The 16,226-nt window shown below is 35.2% G+C and overlaps 1 protein-coding gene across 1 annotated transcript; it reads right to left on the reverse strand.

Moving 5' to 3' along the window:
• Positions 1-635: 635 nt before the first annotated feature.
• On the reverse strand, positions 636-15,926 carry LOC148272811 (unconventional myosin ID-like; the record flags this gene model as incomplete). The annotated part of the gene is made up of 10 exons (XM_088239552.1): positions 636-6,335; positions 7,162-7,316; positions 8,601-8,895; positions 10,962-11,159; positions 11,978-12,127; positions 13,349-13,575; positions 13,705-13,851; positions 14,267-14,417; positions 15,121-15,242; positions 15,769-15,926. Coding segments are annotated over 10 exons (1,772 nt in total), but the record flags the coding sequence as incomplete, so codon positions are not given.
• Between the last annotated feature and the right edge of the window lie 300 nt (positions 15,927-16,226).

The raw sequence follows: 16,226 nt of genomic DNA on the forward strand, positions 1-16,226 counted from the left end.
TTAAATATCTCAGTTTAATTTACTTTAAATAAGTCAACACATGAAAGATTTGAGGAAATGTGGATGTTTAAACACGGGCAGAACAGTCAATATTATGTGGTGTGTAAAGTGGTGACATAAACCAGCCAACGACAGGTCATAAGCGCCGTAAATGCTTAAACTTCCAAATTTACTTCTCAAAAATCCTTTTCCGTTGCAACATGTTTAGATCTAAATAACTCCCTAGAGGGAAGTTCCAGCCAGATTCCCAATATCGTTCAACTCAAAAAAAAGTCGCCGATCTTACATTTCATCATCCAGAACTTTCCCAAAGATTTTTTTACTCTGAAAAAAATTGGCAATCTTTTATTTTGTCATCCAGGATTTTTCCCGATGTCTAAAATTTTCCCAAAGATTATTTAACACCAAAAAGAGTAATCGAACTTACATTTTGTCATCCGGAATTTTCCTCGATATTATCCAAAATAAGTTAGTAACTTTTTATTTCTTCACTTAGGATTTCTCAAGATTGTTATTATTTCATCTTAAAAGGCTGCTGACTTTAATTTGTCATTTAGGATTTTTCCACCTAATTTTACCACACGTTCGCCCTAGGGATCGCATTTCATCAACATTCATAAGAAATAAAATGCACATTTTTGCATGAATTAACACTTTATTAGATTATAAAATGACAGAATCGTAACAGTTTAAGGCACATGAATTTTGTATAGGTACGAATCAAGTTACAATGGCACTTTCTGTATCTTTTGCAAATCCACACTAGACGTCTCATATTCAAATACATACTCATTTTTATCATAAATGAATTGCGGAAAGTATATTAAGTTATTAAATAGTTAAACTATTAAAGAATAAATATTTTGTTATAGTATAGCGAGCTAAACCGCTATTCGGTTGAATAAATAAATAAAATTAAATTAGAGACGCCTAGATTGCAATTGAATTACGGACACACAATAATATATGTACATAATATCCCCGGTAAAACCTAAATGGCAAAATTTGAGAAAACAAGTTAAAAATGTAGTCATTTTTCTAGCTTCATCAACTGATAAAATCTCCTAAATCTTCCAAGATTTCGTTACAAACTTATTATGCATAAAAGTCGACTAAAAGTACTTTTAAAAAAAATATATTCTGGCGAAAATCATTAATTCCATTCACCAGATATATTTCTAGAAATCTCAACTGTTGGAAACTGTTGAATAAGGAAGACCGGAAAAGACTTTTATCGAGTCAAACATTCAAATCGATTTTTCTCAGAATAGGCCAATAATGAATTTAAAGGATTGTATCAATATATCGACGATGTGTTTATTACAATAGAAGCTTCAAGGCATGATTATTATGGAATAAATCATTTTACAAAATCATTGACGTATGATATACAGACACGTTACTCCTAGCTAGATCTAATCTATGGCAATTATCATGTTGCCTTAGACAATTTGGAAAAAAAGAGATGGCAAATCATGATACGCATGCAATTATTCATGGAAGATAGAGATATACATTTCCTTAGTTCATATTTATTTCTGTGAAACTCGTTACTACAGATACGACACTAACTGACAGCTGTCAAAATTTTAAATGATGCACTTAAAAATATCACCTACGTATTCCATAAATTGAATTGAATTTACGAATTAAACGATAAATCTGTTTTGTTTTTTAAAGTTGCGATTAAGCATTTTTCCATCACATCTGATCATGATGAAAGTCTGTTAGAGAATGAAGTAACAAATTGGAATGCCATTTTTTGCGTTTGTAACGTGTCTATTTAATTATACGTCACTGTACAAAATAGAACCCTTATGTACATACAATATTTATCAGCAAATGCGTATTTTTCCTTTTATTTCAAATAATTTAAAACTTACACTGAAATTTTTTTAATACATCAATTTTATATATTAAATATTCATCATTTGTTCCGTAGGATTTGGATGTAAATTAATATAATTATTTAATTGACAAATCACATAACATTACATGTCATTTCATTTTTTGAACAAACAAAAACATGATATTGAAATAAATTCTGTATAAAAATATGAATTTTAAACTTAATACGTAATTTATAATTAATTAAAAAATAATAAAAATAGAATTAACACCTTTCGACATATACAGTTATTTTTTAATTCATATACATAAAGTTTGTGAAAATAACATTGAAAAATTACCGAGTACTATAAAATAAGATTGAATATTTCTGCAATATTTGGTTTATAAATAGCAATTTTATATCCATTCATTAATTACTGTAACAACATTTTATGCGGGCGGCTTTTCAAATGGTGGGCAGTGAATATAAGATAATATTTCGATGACCTTCATAATGGCAGCTTTACGATATTTTTTAATGCAATTCTTATAAAAACATTAGCACGAAACTTTGGAATTTTTCTATGCTTTTAGAGTATAAAAAAGCGTAGTCAAATACTGGAAGGCTCCATTTCTTAATCTAGAGTGCAGTGTTAGGTACAAACAAATACTGAATCTGTACAATATTTAGGAAAAGAAAAACTAAAGCTACATTGCATTAGAACTAAGTACTATGTTTTGCATACCTACAGGTTTAATATTTAATCTTAAGCAATTGAAGATCTCGTTCTCAAAACATCAAATGTCCAAAACAATATTATTGTGTTTTATTATTCTGTCTGAGTCCATACAATTAATTGTTCCTTCCAAATCAAAAAAAATAAATCATACGTCCCTCAAATTCACTGTTAAAAATACAACAGATCAATTTGTTTGAATGAACGGAAAATATAATTTAATTAGCATTTCTACCACAATGTGGCGCCACTATCACTCATTATTTGACAGTTCAAAAGGTGTTCTGGATAGTCACGGATAGTCAACTACTAGTTACGTTTTCCCGCTTTTTACGCCGAAATGTTTAGGTCCCATTTTTTTCCATACATTCTCATTCAAATATCCCCCAATTAACGTTTTTCGTAACCCCGGTTTTACGTTGAAAATTTTTCAAAACTCATTCGATCTGTCAAAAGACGCCGATTCGCGCGCCGCCGCGTTTGCCAAAAATGGTGAATAAAATCAAGGTAAATAAAAAAATGTGTAAATTGTTGCCTCAAACTACATTCAAAGTAGGTGCAGTGTAATTGACCATTTTGTTTAAGTGTCTAATTTGGACACTTGACTAAATATGCAGTTGACGCATGTTTAGGAAAAATAAAGTCTTTACATCAATAAATTACGATGCGGAAAGTTAAAAAATTTGGCAATAGAATGGACTCTCCTTTTTAGTTTTGAAACGAGAAAGGAGAGAACTTTCTCGGAACTGTTAGACTTATCTATGTTTATGTTGCTTGCAGACCCGACAGTTGGGCCTGGTTGCTGGTTGCGTACTGTGAACCGGTTTGTTTTATAAAATGATTCAACATGACATTGGCAAAAGCATACAATTTATTATGCAAAATTATTTTTAAAAAAAAAATAAAAAAAAACCCAATTTGGCAAGAAGATTGTTTGAACAGTTATCATAAAAGTGTGAAACAGTTTTGCCGCGATGTATATGACAGTTGAAATTCTGCGGTGCTATACTAAAAAAAGTGATACCATATAAATAAAATCTCCCAATATTTTGTGAAAAAATCATTTGATGCAATTTTAAAATTTTATTTTTACGTTTTTAAGGTTAAGTACCTCCATAAAATTATTTAAACATGTTTTTTTTTAATTCAATAAAAAACACACATTGTAGTATTGATTGAAAAAATACAAAATATTTTACATGAAATCCTAGGTAAATATGAATAGTCCCCAATTATGATCGTTTTTACAATTTTTCTGCAGTTTTTCATTTCCTCACTTTAGCATTTTCCCCAGTTAAACACTTTTTTTCTTGCTCCCCTTGAAAATCGTAAAACAGGGGTTTTACTGTATGTATATTTTTAGCAGTGATTACTGAATATTTTGATAAATCTAAATATGGATAGTTCACAACTATCCAAATGTATGAAAAACTGCTATTTTGATTTCAATCATTTATACTATTTTTCATAGTTTGCACTAAAAACCATAAAGGTCTAAAAACAGCAAATGCCACACTGACATTTTATTTAATATTGGAATATTTATACAATTTTCTATAGTATAGATGTATAGACAGTGCACTAAAATCATATTACATACTATTTTATTTCATTAAAATACATAAAAATCAAAGCAGAAAAACTGTGGTATTCAGTTAAAACACTCTCCTCCTGACATTTGAGGTTTTTAAAACGAGGTCTTCGATTGCTTACTTTCATAGCACCCGATCTAAATATTCGTCAGGAAAATTATATATTAAATTAATGTCAGTATAATCACAAAAGCTCAACATACATAAATATAAGAACTCGGAACACAATGCTGTCGAGTTCGCCATTCGCAACATCCTTATATCGCTTAATTCAAGCGCATTTCAATCCAATATGGCCATAAAATAACGAAATATAAATTACTAATACTGGCTACAGATAAACTTACACTTAATACTAGAATTTCGTTTTCTTCCCATTCATATTAATTTTATACTGCGTATGAAGCTTTGGCAGTTGTTTTGTCATAAACTTAAGTAAATTTATTAAATTATTAAGTAAATATAGTACAAAATCAAACATAATTTAAATCACACTTTAATCGGACGAGGAATAATTTTTTCGATTAATCTTGTATCTGTCGGCATCTTCCTATTGAGACTGCGAAAATATCCCATTTAGGTTAAAACAAATTTGAGTTAATTTTAACTTTTGACATTTAAGTAAATATGTCCGCAGCTATTTGACTTACTGAAAATTCAGCTTAAAACCGGGCCCCTGTCACATTCTATACTTATTATCCATGAGTGACGTCTTCTTCTCTAGCATCTACCCTTCCTCTCTCCGCCGCTGGACGTATGCATCTTCCAGCCGCTTCCACTCGTCTCTATCTTAACCTGTCCGCATCCAAGCACCACCAGCCACCTGGACGATGCCGTCGGTCCATCACTTCAGTGGCCTTCCGACACTCCTGATATTCGATACTCGTGGCACCCATTTCATGTTCCCCTGTCTAGTCCATTGCCAGATTACAGAGAGCTCCTTCGGGCAGCTTTTCTCGTTCGGCAACAGAGACAAGGAGACTTATGTCCTCAGATGCGGTGTGCGGTATGTGGTGGGCAAGCTGTCAAGTCCATTGCCACTTAAGTTTTGCCACACGACATATGATATCAGGACAGTTAGTTGCATTGTGCTGATTTTTAAGTAGGTATATAAAAACAGTATGGAGCTGTATTGAAGCTGTGATGTGGAGGTTAAGACAGTTATCGAGTTCATTCATTTTTTAATCTGTTTTCAAGTGCCCAGAGACCTGTTTATGATTTTCTTTGTATTTCACTCTTTTTTTTAAATGCTCTCTAAGAATGTAATTTTAAAATTATATTTGAATAGCCTATGCTGAAGTGCATTTCAACTATCAACTAATTTAAATGTAATACAATAAATATGTATGTAATTATATATGCGAATATAAATAAAATATTATTAAAATGCATTGAATGATAACAAATCATATGCGTGTATAAAATATGCATCGATAATTTGTAATCGAAAGGTACATAAAAATGTAAGTAACTATGCAATAAGTGTATTGATTAATAAAGACAAGTGTTGACGCAGCATATTTAAAAAAAAAATAACCAAATATGTAGAATTTTCAAAATACAAACAAATCGACAAAATGCCAGATTAAAATTTTACATATCATGCAAAGTTATTATTTTATATTTTAAGTAATGGTTGGTATTTTATATGCAACAATTTTACTGAGGTAGCATTCCTAACGTTTATATTTCTGATTACAATTATAAAACAATATCAATTACGTTATATAGACTCGTGACATAATAATATACATAGCATACCTACGTCAGACAGTTTTACTTAGGGATTTTATCATAATAATAATTTTATTATTTCATTTAAGGTAATATATAGCCAAATCACTAAGCTTATAAAAATTCTGAATCAATACTCATACTAATAGACAGAATTATTAATGTACAAATGGAACATCGTGACCACGTCATAACCGATCACAAAACAAGTACTTATAATTTGGTGTTGGCGGAATAAAAGTCATTTTGACAGTTTTCTATTTCTCGAGGCAGCTAGACTCGGACCGCATTAGGGTGGTGGTTGATGGTGTTGTGCGTGTGAGAGAAGGGCCCCGGGCCGCCGGAGCCCTGCGCCAGCTGCAGGGGACGCGCCTTGCCCCCCAACATGCAGCGAGTGGTCTCCCCGACCTCCACTTCCACCGACAGGTCACTCCCACGCAACCTGAAGAAGAAACGACTCATTTAGAATAATCAAATTTTTATAGTTACATTGACGGGAGAGTCGCGCATAGGAGGAAAATCAACTTTGCAAAAGAGCTCAGCTTTTTCTGGGCGGATCATGTGACCCCGGGTGAAATCAGATGGTACGAATACTCCGCTCACCACCCCCACCTCTCACTTCATAGCCAATTCGGAGAAAATTCTAAACTCACCGTTTAAATGCATTACTCAACTTTTTGTCCACCCGAAACTCGACCATAACAAGACATAAGAAGATTCCTTGTCGGGTGCATTGTTTGTATGTTGCAAAAAACTGTCTTTTATACAAGGTTCGTTTTTACGTTGTTATGTTGATGATTTTCATTCAACGCGTCGCATTGTGAGCGTGCAGAGTCAATACTCCCAAAAGCCCACTCTACCCCAAAATTAATCCCATTTTTTTAATAGTGAGTTATTTAAAACTTTTTGAAAATGGCCCCAAAATTGAAATATCAGTATAAATTATGAGAATGCAAATTTTTATTTAAAAAAAAATTGAAATGCCCGTGACTTCTTGATTTTGAGGTACATAAGGTTAAATTTATTTTAAAATCATTGAAAATAGGTTAAAAAATATTGTCAATTTCCACTAATCACCGTTTCTACAAATTTTCTGGAAGTATATGTACACTATAGTGTAGCAAATCAATTTTATTTTGATGTAATTCCTATTTTATCCATATATTTTTAATTTCCTCAGTTTTACACTTTTTTTCTTGCTCCCTTGAAAAACGTAAAAAGGGGGTTTTACTGTAGTTTCTCTTGTGTTTGATAATCGGAAGACTTACATGTGGTACCTATTGGCGACCACTCCAACCAGCTCTCCCACCAGGTCCTGGCCGGCTGCGGGGGGCACGAGAGCCACCACCAGGTCGTTGTTGGAGGCCGGGACGCCCAGCACCACCAGCTGGGCGTTGCCGCTCATCACTCGGATCACTCCCAGCTGCGGACAAATAAAATCGTCAGAAAAGTACGGAGGGAACAGTGATAGTTTTAGACACAACATCGCAACCCCAGAAGTACACTGGTATGTCAAAATTGGCCATTTTGCAGGGGAGCAAAAACCAACATTCAAAAATTTATCAATGCTCTTAATTTATATTGACATTATAATGCCCAATTTTTTATGGTATTAGCTATTTGACTGTTAAAATATGAGAAGATATCTGTGGCATCGTAATTACTATTCTTCTTGATAATTTACTCAATTGATTTCTAAGAATACTGAAGTTTGTGGTATATCTCACTCAAAAAAATCATAAAGTGTTCTCGTAAGAGAAAAAATGTGGTTGAACGGCGTTCATAACTCAAAACAGCCAAATTTAGACTTACGAAAGTGTACTTCTAGGGGTGAGGTTTATTTGAAAATACCTATTAACTCTCTCTTCCCGGTGGGTAGCTAGTACATATTGCATCTAATAACTTTAATCTATATATATAAAAGGCAATGTTCGAATGGTTCTCTTCGATGGACTCGATAACTATCGGACTGATTTACGTGCGGTTTTCAGATAAATGTACGTCTTTACTGCGAGAAGGTTTAAAACTCATAGAATCTTCAATTTATTAAGTACAAAAAAAATTAGTTGGCATTTTATCGAAAATCGGAGATAAATCACCAATACAGCAGAAAGTTTACCAATGTATGTTGCGTATGTAGTAAAAGAGTGATCCTCATATATAATTGTTTCACACACTCTTTATGTCTTACTCTTGATAATACAGGTATGTTCGGGAGCGAGAGAGACAATTTCACGCATCACACGCGCGAACAGCAAAGTTTTTAGTACTTCTCCCAGATGCCTGTTAGTAGCTACTCGACTTTTTTAGGGGCGGTTCTTTCGTGCTGTGAGCATGAGCTAATGATTTTTTCATGTTTTTAGCAATCAGATTAAAAATATTATTTCTTTTGACTTCAACTATAAATAATTAAAACAATTGCCTATGAATATGAAATTTTTCCCATATAAAATCTCTCATTTTTTGCATGCGTAATGATTACACAGCACCTTTACGCACATATGATTTTGAGACAGATAAAAAAGATTAAAACATAGAAGTGCGCGCGCAGTATAAATAAATCCCGTAAATAAAATACAGATGATGTATTAATTTATGATTTTTGTAGATAACTCGAAAGTGCTTGTTGGTCGGTAAATAAATATGGTAGAAATAAACCGAGGAGTTTGGCTAGTGTTTTATGTCAAAATTACTATAGATGATATACCTCTGAGATAGGCAGAGGCTTCTTCATCGGCTTGAATGTCTTAGGGTCCAGTTTATAGAGGTGTTCAGCTGTGACCAGCAGACAGCGCTCGGCGACCTTGTTGAAGCGATTGACCTTGTAGAGGCGGCAGGAGAAGAGCGCCTTGGCGGGGGGCTTGAGCGCCGCGAGCGCGCGCGAGTACGTCACGCAAGACGGGTTGTAGCCGCTCTGGGACAGGTAGTCGCCCTGCCAGGAGCGCTGGGCACCCCACTCCGAGCGTCGGCCCTTGAGACACCCGGCTGCCGCTATTTTCATCCTGGGAACAGAAATATGTTGGAGTGAGCGGCAACAAATTAGCTAAAAAATAAACAAAAACAAAATTAACATTTGAGACATTGTTTCAATTTATGAGGGTACTGGATATTTGTCAATTTTTTTAAAAAGGGTCATCGACACTTTTCTGATCATGTGGTTACAAGAGGAGATCCCAGCAGAATGCTCTTATGAGGTTTACCTGTCATTTGTATTATTTAATACCAAAAACCTTTACGATTTTCGCTAAGAGAATTTCTCTTTTGTGGCCCGAAGAGTGTTCAATGTCCTGGATGAACATATTAAGTTCTCAAAAACGAAAGCAATTTTCAGAAGAAGTGTACAAGTTTGGATTTTGTCTGAGGGAAAAGACCATTGCAGGAGACTGCTGCGAGATATCGCATAGACTTATGTACTATTAAGCTGGTTGTCCAGATCTTTATTAAAATGTATGTTTATGTAATAATTTTTATTTATAATATTCTTTAATAAAATGCACGCTTCCACATTCTATTATATTGTATCCCAACACAACACAGATGAATGCGTAGATTTTTATAGTTCGGCATCTGTCAATGTCTGTGTTTTGAAATATCATAAACCTTGCGATCAAGAATAAACTGGAATTTGTCAAAAAAATGCAAAATTTTAATTTTCAATAAATTTCTTTGTCATCCTCTTCAAAATACTCGCCATTTGCGACGATGCGTTGATGCAAACACTAAATACAATTGCCCATGTACTTTTCATAGGCCTGCAGAGGTATGGCCTTCGGCTCTGGCAGTGAATTCTTTTTTATGGCATCAATGTTCCTCTTAATAGCAATTTTAGTCTTGGGAAAAGAAAAAAGTCAGACCGGGCTTGGTCTGGAGAATACGGTGCTTGGCTGATGACATTAGTCGAATTTTTGGCCAAAAACTCCGAATTAATCAGCTCTGTATGAGATGGCGTATTATTGTGGTGTAAAATCTGTACAGTAATGAGAACCTTCAGCCCTATGGGAAATTGGATACAAAAATGATTTATGGGGCGCGGTAAAAATTATAGTATTAAATTATACGGTAAATATTCTGAAAAATGTAAGAATTTTTTTTAAAAAATAAAAATGCACTACTTTGAATGATGTCACTGGTTCATATGAACCATCCAATGATATGAGAGCTTTAAAGGATATCCGGTTTGGTCACCGTAAACGAACCAATCGGAAGAACTGTCATAGAAAAACCTCTGACAACACACGCGGAGTTATTTCAGAAATATAAAACTTTAAAAATTCATAGCGCTGATAATACGATATATAAAAATAAAATTTTTGATTTAAAACTTTTAATATTCTATTAAGAAATAAAAAAGAAAAAAAAGACACTGAACGTCCTCATTCTCAGCTGCTTTTGGATAAAATTCAGTGTTTTTGGGATTAGGCAGGCAGCGTCGCGTTTCATATGAGATGTTCAATAACACAGCAAGCTCTCGGATTGGTAAACATCGATTTTTCAACACGATTTGCTTTGCCGATTCGACATTGTTAGTATGTTAATCCTCATCTAAGCAATTCTCGAACGTCTCCGAACCTCTTCATTAGTGTGCCCGTGTTTTCGACATTCACGATTTTTCAAAGGTTTTATTCAACAATTTCAATGATTTGGCACACGAATTTCATAAGCAACATTAAATTTGAGGCACGCTCGTTGTTCCAATTTTTTATCCATTGTATAAATCGCCACAAACAAAATTTTTGACTCACTCAAACAGGCGCTGACAGAATACTGAAAATTCGATCGCCGTCAAACTTTGACAGATTGTCAAAAAAAGTGTTGCCAACGTGGCTGCATAAAAAATACCGATTGATGCAGCGCAGTTTATTTTTGATCATATGGTAAGTTTGTATATTGGTTGAATTATGACAAAGCACACACAAAAAAAAACGTAAAAAGTAATTAGTTAGCTTAGGCGACAGTTACGCATTAAAAACCAAACAAAAAAGATTACGAAATTAAAACACTGAATTATCTCTGTTATGGAAAATTTATCTATTCCAAACTATTGAACAGCATCATAAGTAATAATTACTTGAGTTGCGGCCACTGATCCCGAGGGACCGGCTTGAGGAGCAGCCAGGCCTTCCAGCGGCGGTGGGCGGCCTGCAGGAGCCCCACGGGGAGCCCCCGTGGGGCGGGGCTGGGCCAGCTGGACGGGGGCAGAGCCCCGTTGCGACTGCTCTTAAGTCTGCGCTGGAGCTCGGCGATGTACTGCCTTCTCTTGTGGTTTCTGGGAACAAACGAAATTGATTGATTTTGTACAATTTCGAATTTCGATTTTGAACATTGTTGGCGAGTATTCTCTCGAAACAACAGCAATGATTTAATAATTAAAATAAAGTCAATTGTAAGACAATGATTTTTATTTTGGAATGAATTTGATTAAATTATTTTTTCACTGAAAAAATCATGAAAATATAACAATTTTTTTTTTTAACTGAGTGTTCTTTAACACTCAATCAAAACTTTGTATGTTTACTAATTAGATAAAAACGGAATATCTTTTTCCAAGGGGGATATGTTCCATGCAGTCCCGTGTGAAAAATCATACTAAAAAAAGAACAATGGTTTATAGGCTCCTTGTATAAAAATCTATTCGGAATTTTATTTATTTTTATTATTTAATATTTATTGTACCCTAATTTTATTAAAAAATGTAACATAACAACAAAATACTTTAAAAAAATTATAACACAGATAATTTGATATCACTATCATATGACTAGTAAATAAAAGAGTGATGTAGAGAATTCGACAAATGTTATACTAATTATATTACTATTAGGCATTGTTAAATTAATGTTGAAAATGTTTTTTAAATTTAATTTTTGCACTGTGTTATTTTGAAATCGTGTATCGTAAGGATTCTGGTGTAAAGTAAATTAAAGTATGCTTAGAAAATACTTTAATATTCTACAGCATTGTAGATAGATAAACAATAAATAAGAAGGGTCCAAGCACAGTTCCCTTGTTATTTTCTTGAGTTTTACTATGTATGTTTCTCTGTTCACATTTATGTTTATTAATTGTGTTAAATGAAATATTTACCTCCAAGCACGTGCAATAACCATAGCAGCTTTGAGCTTCTTGTAGTGCATCCTGGCCAGAGCACCTCTCCACTGCTTTTGCAGGAGTATCACTATACTGGGGAGTAGAGCAGCTCGAGCTGCTTCCAGAGCGTGTAAAGTCTTCGCACTCCTGAAATGTTGCAAATCGCGAATTCAGTTAAATAAGAGCAATTTTAAAATGACAAATATAGTAAGAGAAAGTTAGAAAATAACAGAAAAAAAAAAATCGATTCCGAACAATAGATGATATTCTTTCTTTTCTTCCTCAGCCTTCATCTTTCCACTACTGGATATAGGACTCTGCCATACCCTTCGATCCTTCTCTGTTGTTTGCTATTAGCAGCCATTTCGTTCCCCCCACAGCGGTTATATTTCTTTTGAGGTATTCCGATGACTGGTCTCCGTTTCAGAACTCTAGGAGTTCATATTGTGGCGTCCTGCCTTGCGACATGCCCTGCCCGTTGCCACTTTAACTTTATTATATGATCCATAATATCCACCACTTTGGTTCAGCAACTAATTTCATAATTTGTAATTCTATCTTTTAAGCTTATACCAAGCATGGACCAATCCATAGATGGTTGAGTGCATTTGAGCCTTTTTGCATTTTTCTTTGTATGTTTACCGTTTGGTAAAAGAACTTTACTACTTTGCATGAACATAATTTGACATACAGTAACTATATAAAATATCTTTGGTAAGAATAAAATAATTATCTTTGAATTTTAAACATTTGTAGGGTTCATAGTCCATAATCGATGACACACACGTGCTAAAACGCTTCACATGAAATAGTGTGATGACCGAATAAAGCAATGTCATCATTTTCTGAAGAATCCAATATCAGTATTGGACATGAAATCGGGAGCATCGTTCTGCAGTACATTCGCATCGTCTTACAGAGGAATGTGGTTTATAAAGAGACCACAGGACGCAACGCCAGTCAGTCGGCCCAACAAGTTCAGTTCTGTCAGTCAGTCCAGCTCGACGATGTCACACAGTTCCAGCATGTAGTTCCTTATCGCCATTACACTCGTACGACATAATTCTTTATTTATTTGCCAAGTAATTAATCAGCATTCAAACCGCAACCACGTCTTCTCTGTCAATATCTAACCGGGGAAGGAACCCCAACCGACCCTTAACTACCTAAATCCTACACATTTGGTAACTTTTTCATTAACATATTTTATTTTGTATGACTTGGAACAAAAATAGGGTATGCAGTAAAAAAAAAGTTGACATGACAGACAAAAACTGGGGTCACTTTTGGATTCAGATGCCATCACGCCAAATCAGATCTTAGTCAATGAAATTAGTGTTTCCCAGTGTAATATATGTTTGTCCTTGCCTGATGAAGAGCTTGGTGTGCCCGTACTGGACGTCGGTGATGTTGCGGTCCCTCAGCAGCACCATGACCCCCTCCCGGTCGCTGCCCTGGCGGAAGTTGGGCCACGTGAACTGCGACAACATCTTGTAGCGCTTCAGGAAGCGGTCATAGCGTTGGCGGTTGGCGAACCCGGCTCTCCTCACGCGAACGTTCTCCACCAGACCGAGGTACGCCACTTGGTGAGCAACCTGGTAAGAGAAAATATAGTGGAGATTACTTGCTTAGAGAATAAGAGCTGTCAGTGACTAATTTTCTTTCTAAGTTCAGAGCTAATTTTTTTTATTTGTCAATTAACTATCAAAATAAGCCGAACTCACCAGTTGTCTGTCCCATATAGCCGGACTCTGGATCGGGTTTGGCTTGACGCAACGCACGTAGAATGGCTCCTTAGTCTGCAGATCTGTCACCAGGGCCGACATGGAGCCGCGGAAGAGAGATGCGGCAGACGGAGGTCGCTTGGACGTCTGAAAGGAGGGATTTATTTAAACAACAGGCTGGGAGAGAAACATTTTGAAATTGTTCAAAGAGAGCAGATCAGATGTTCCAACTTACACACCATCGAAAGGTTTATCATTTCTCAAATCAGAGCTTCTGCACGCCATGTACACATCTGGGCCGCGATTAAAAATGCTATATTCATCGGTAAATATCGAGGTGGTGTAAAGTAAACTCGATGTTTATGCACAAAAATGTGTATATTTGAATTAAAATATAAATTATCTTTGTCCGTAATAAATTGAACATGTTTAGAAAGAGAAATTGTATCCATTTTCTATTTTTCATACAGATGTTTTAATTTCACTTTGTAGATAAATATTAACTTCACCCCTTATAGATTGGAATATTTTTCTCAAGATCAAGTGATCTACAGCTCTTTACCTGTTGAATGTGTGTCGCCCCTTCGGGCCACATATCCTGCAGGCTCTGGTTGGTGGAAGAATGCAGAAGCCTCTTCAAGTCCTGCCAAAGAGCATCTTTGTTCTTGTCCATGAAGCCTTTGATGCTGTAAGTCACATCGCCAGCGTAGTGTCTGAAAATAAAAGTGACTCTGTGATTTATCTTACTCTCATGGAAATCAAATGGTGTACTGTACGAGCAGATAAATTACTTCGCTATTGAACATAATAACAACCAACGGCGCTGACTATTATACTGTTAGGAAGGTTATTGATTATATAGATGTCATTTATGGATACCTACAAATCAAACACATTAAAGCTCACGGTGGAGTTTTAGTCCTAACACTTATGTATGGAAGTGAAAAATGGAACTGGCAGAGGAAATGTGAAAGCAGAGTGAACGCATTCACATGCAATCTCTTGCACAAATGTGTGGGAAATCAATGAAATTTAAATCTAAGACAGGCATAATTGATAAGATCAAGAAAGGGCCACTAAGATGGTTTGGTCATGCAGAAAGAACGGATGACGACATAATGGTAAAACAGATATATTTGGCGAGAATGAATGGTAACGTAGGAGGAGGACGACCGAGAAAAAGGTGGCTTGATCAAATAAACCAAAATTTCATGTCTGGTCATGTCAAAAGCAGACACAATCGAAGGGCACGTATGACACGATGTGGATGAATGTGGAAGAAGCTAGGAATGTATCTCGGGTTATACATGTGTGACGGTCTATCCTCTCCGCCCACCCCTACGGAGAAGTGCAATGATGGGAGCATCTGGTGTCTCGGTAAAGATGGATTAGTGAATAATTTTAGTATAAACTTACGTGATTCTAAAATGTTCCTTGTGCTTGAGGGCTTTGTCAGTAGGAAGCAGCTGTCGGGAAGTGTAATGTGCATGTTGAGCCAGTCGGGAGTCTAAAGCTCCCAGTAATACTTCATCTGATACCTAGAACATTGCGTAAACCAACTACTTAACACAATTTGCGCCCAACATGTGGATCGTAAAATTATACATATGTACACAGGTATTTATTTTTACATTTCCATACTCAGAGGTGCATAAAACAATTAAATTAATATTTCAAGTACAACTTTTCAGAAATCAAACCCAGGACCTTGAGGATGGTTAGCAAAGGCGCCAACCATATGAGGTGGACTTATCTTCACTCAATTTCCCCTTCCAGGATTTTTGTCCGAGAGCACCCATTGAGTCAAAAACATTTGCTCAGGGTTTGGATCAGAGGTTTTTTCGCATAATGGATTAAATAAATGTTATTCCAATTGATTGATAGAGTAATTAAATTATGTGTCAAAAGGGCCGACATTTTTGCTTGGATATAGACAAGTGATATAGACGTTCGGGTAATGCTTACACTTAGTTTGACATTCGGCTGTGAAATTTTAGCTGTTTTTCAATGGAATAATTAGTTTCTCTCGAAGGCATAGGATAGAATTGAGCGGAGGAGTTGTACCTGTGTCGGATTAAGACACGCTTCATCCATGATGGAAATAATGCCCTTGTGGGGGGCGTCGACTAGTTCACAGATTACTCGGTTGTTGAAATATTGCACGGGGGTCCACTGAATACCTTCACGCTGGTATTCCTCTTGTTCTTGCCTTAATACCAATTCTGAAAAAAAAAAAAAACATTTGAAAAAATCAAACAAAACAGTTAAAGAGCTGAAACCTATATTTATGCAGGTGAGATTCATCTAATTGAATTATTTCACCTTCATACTAAGCAACGCCTGAAAATCTTATTTTTTCAATGACGGGTCATAAGCCGAGTATATACCTAGACTTTTATATTACCTTCTCTAAAATGTTCTTCATCTCTGTTGTAATATGATAGTATTAACAACTTCCCAGAGAGTTAAATCCAGTCCTCGTCGACAAAAATTCGGAAAAACTCAAAATATTGTTGATAAAA

Source organism: Micrasema longulum, unplaced genomic scaffold (genome assembly GCF_059751315.1).
Source record: "Micrasema longulum isolate JH-2025_06_02 unplaced genomic scaffold, ASM5975131v1 h1tg002185l, whole genome shotgun sequence".
NCBI classification, from domain to species: domain Eukaryota; kingdom Metazoa; phylum Arthropoda; class Insecta; order Trichoptera; family Brachycentridae; genus Micrasema; species Micrasema longulum.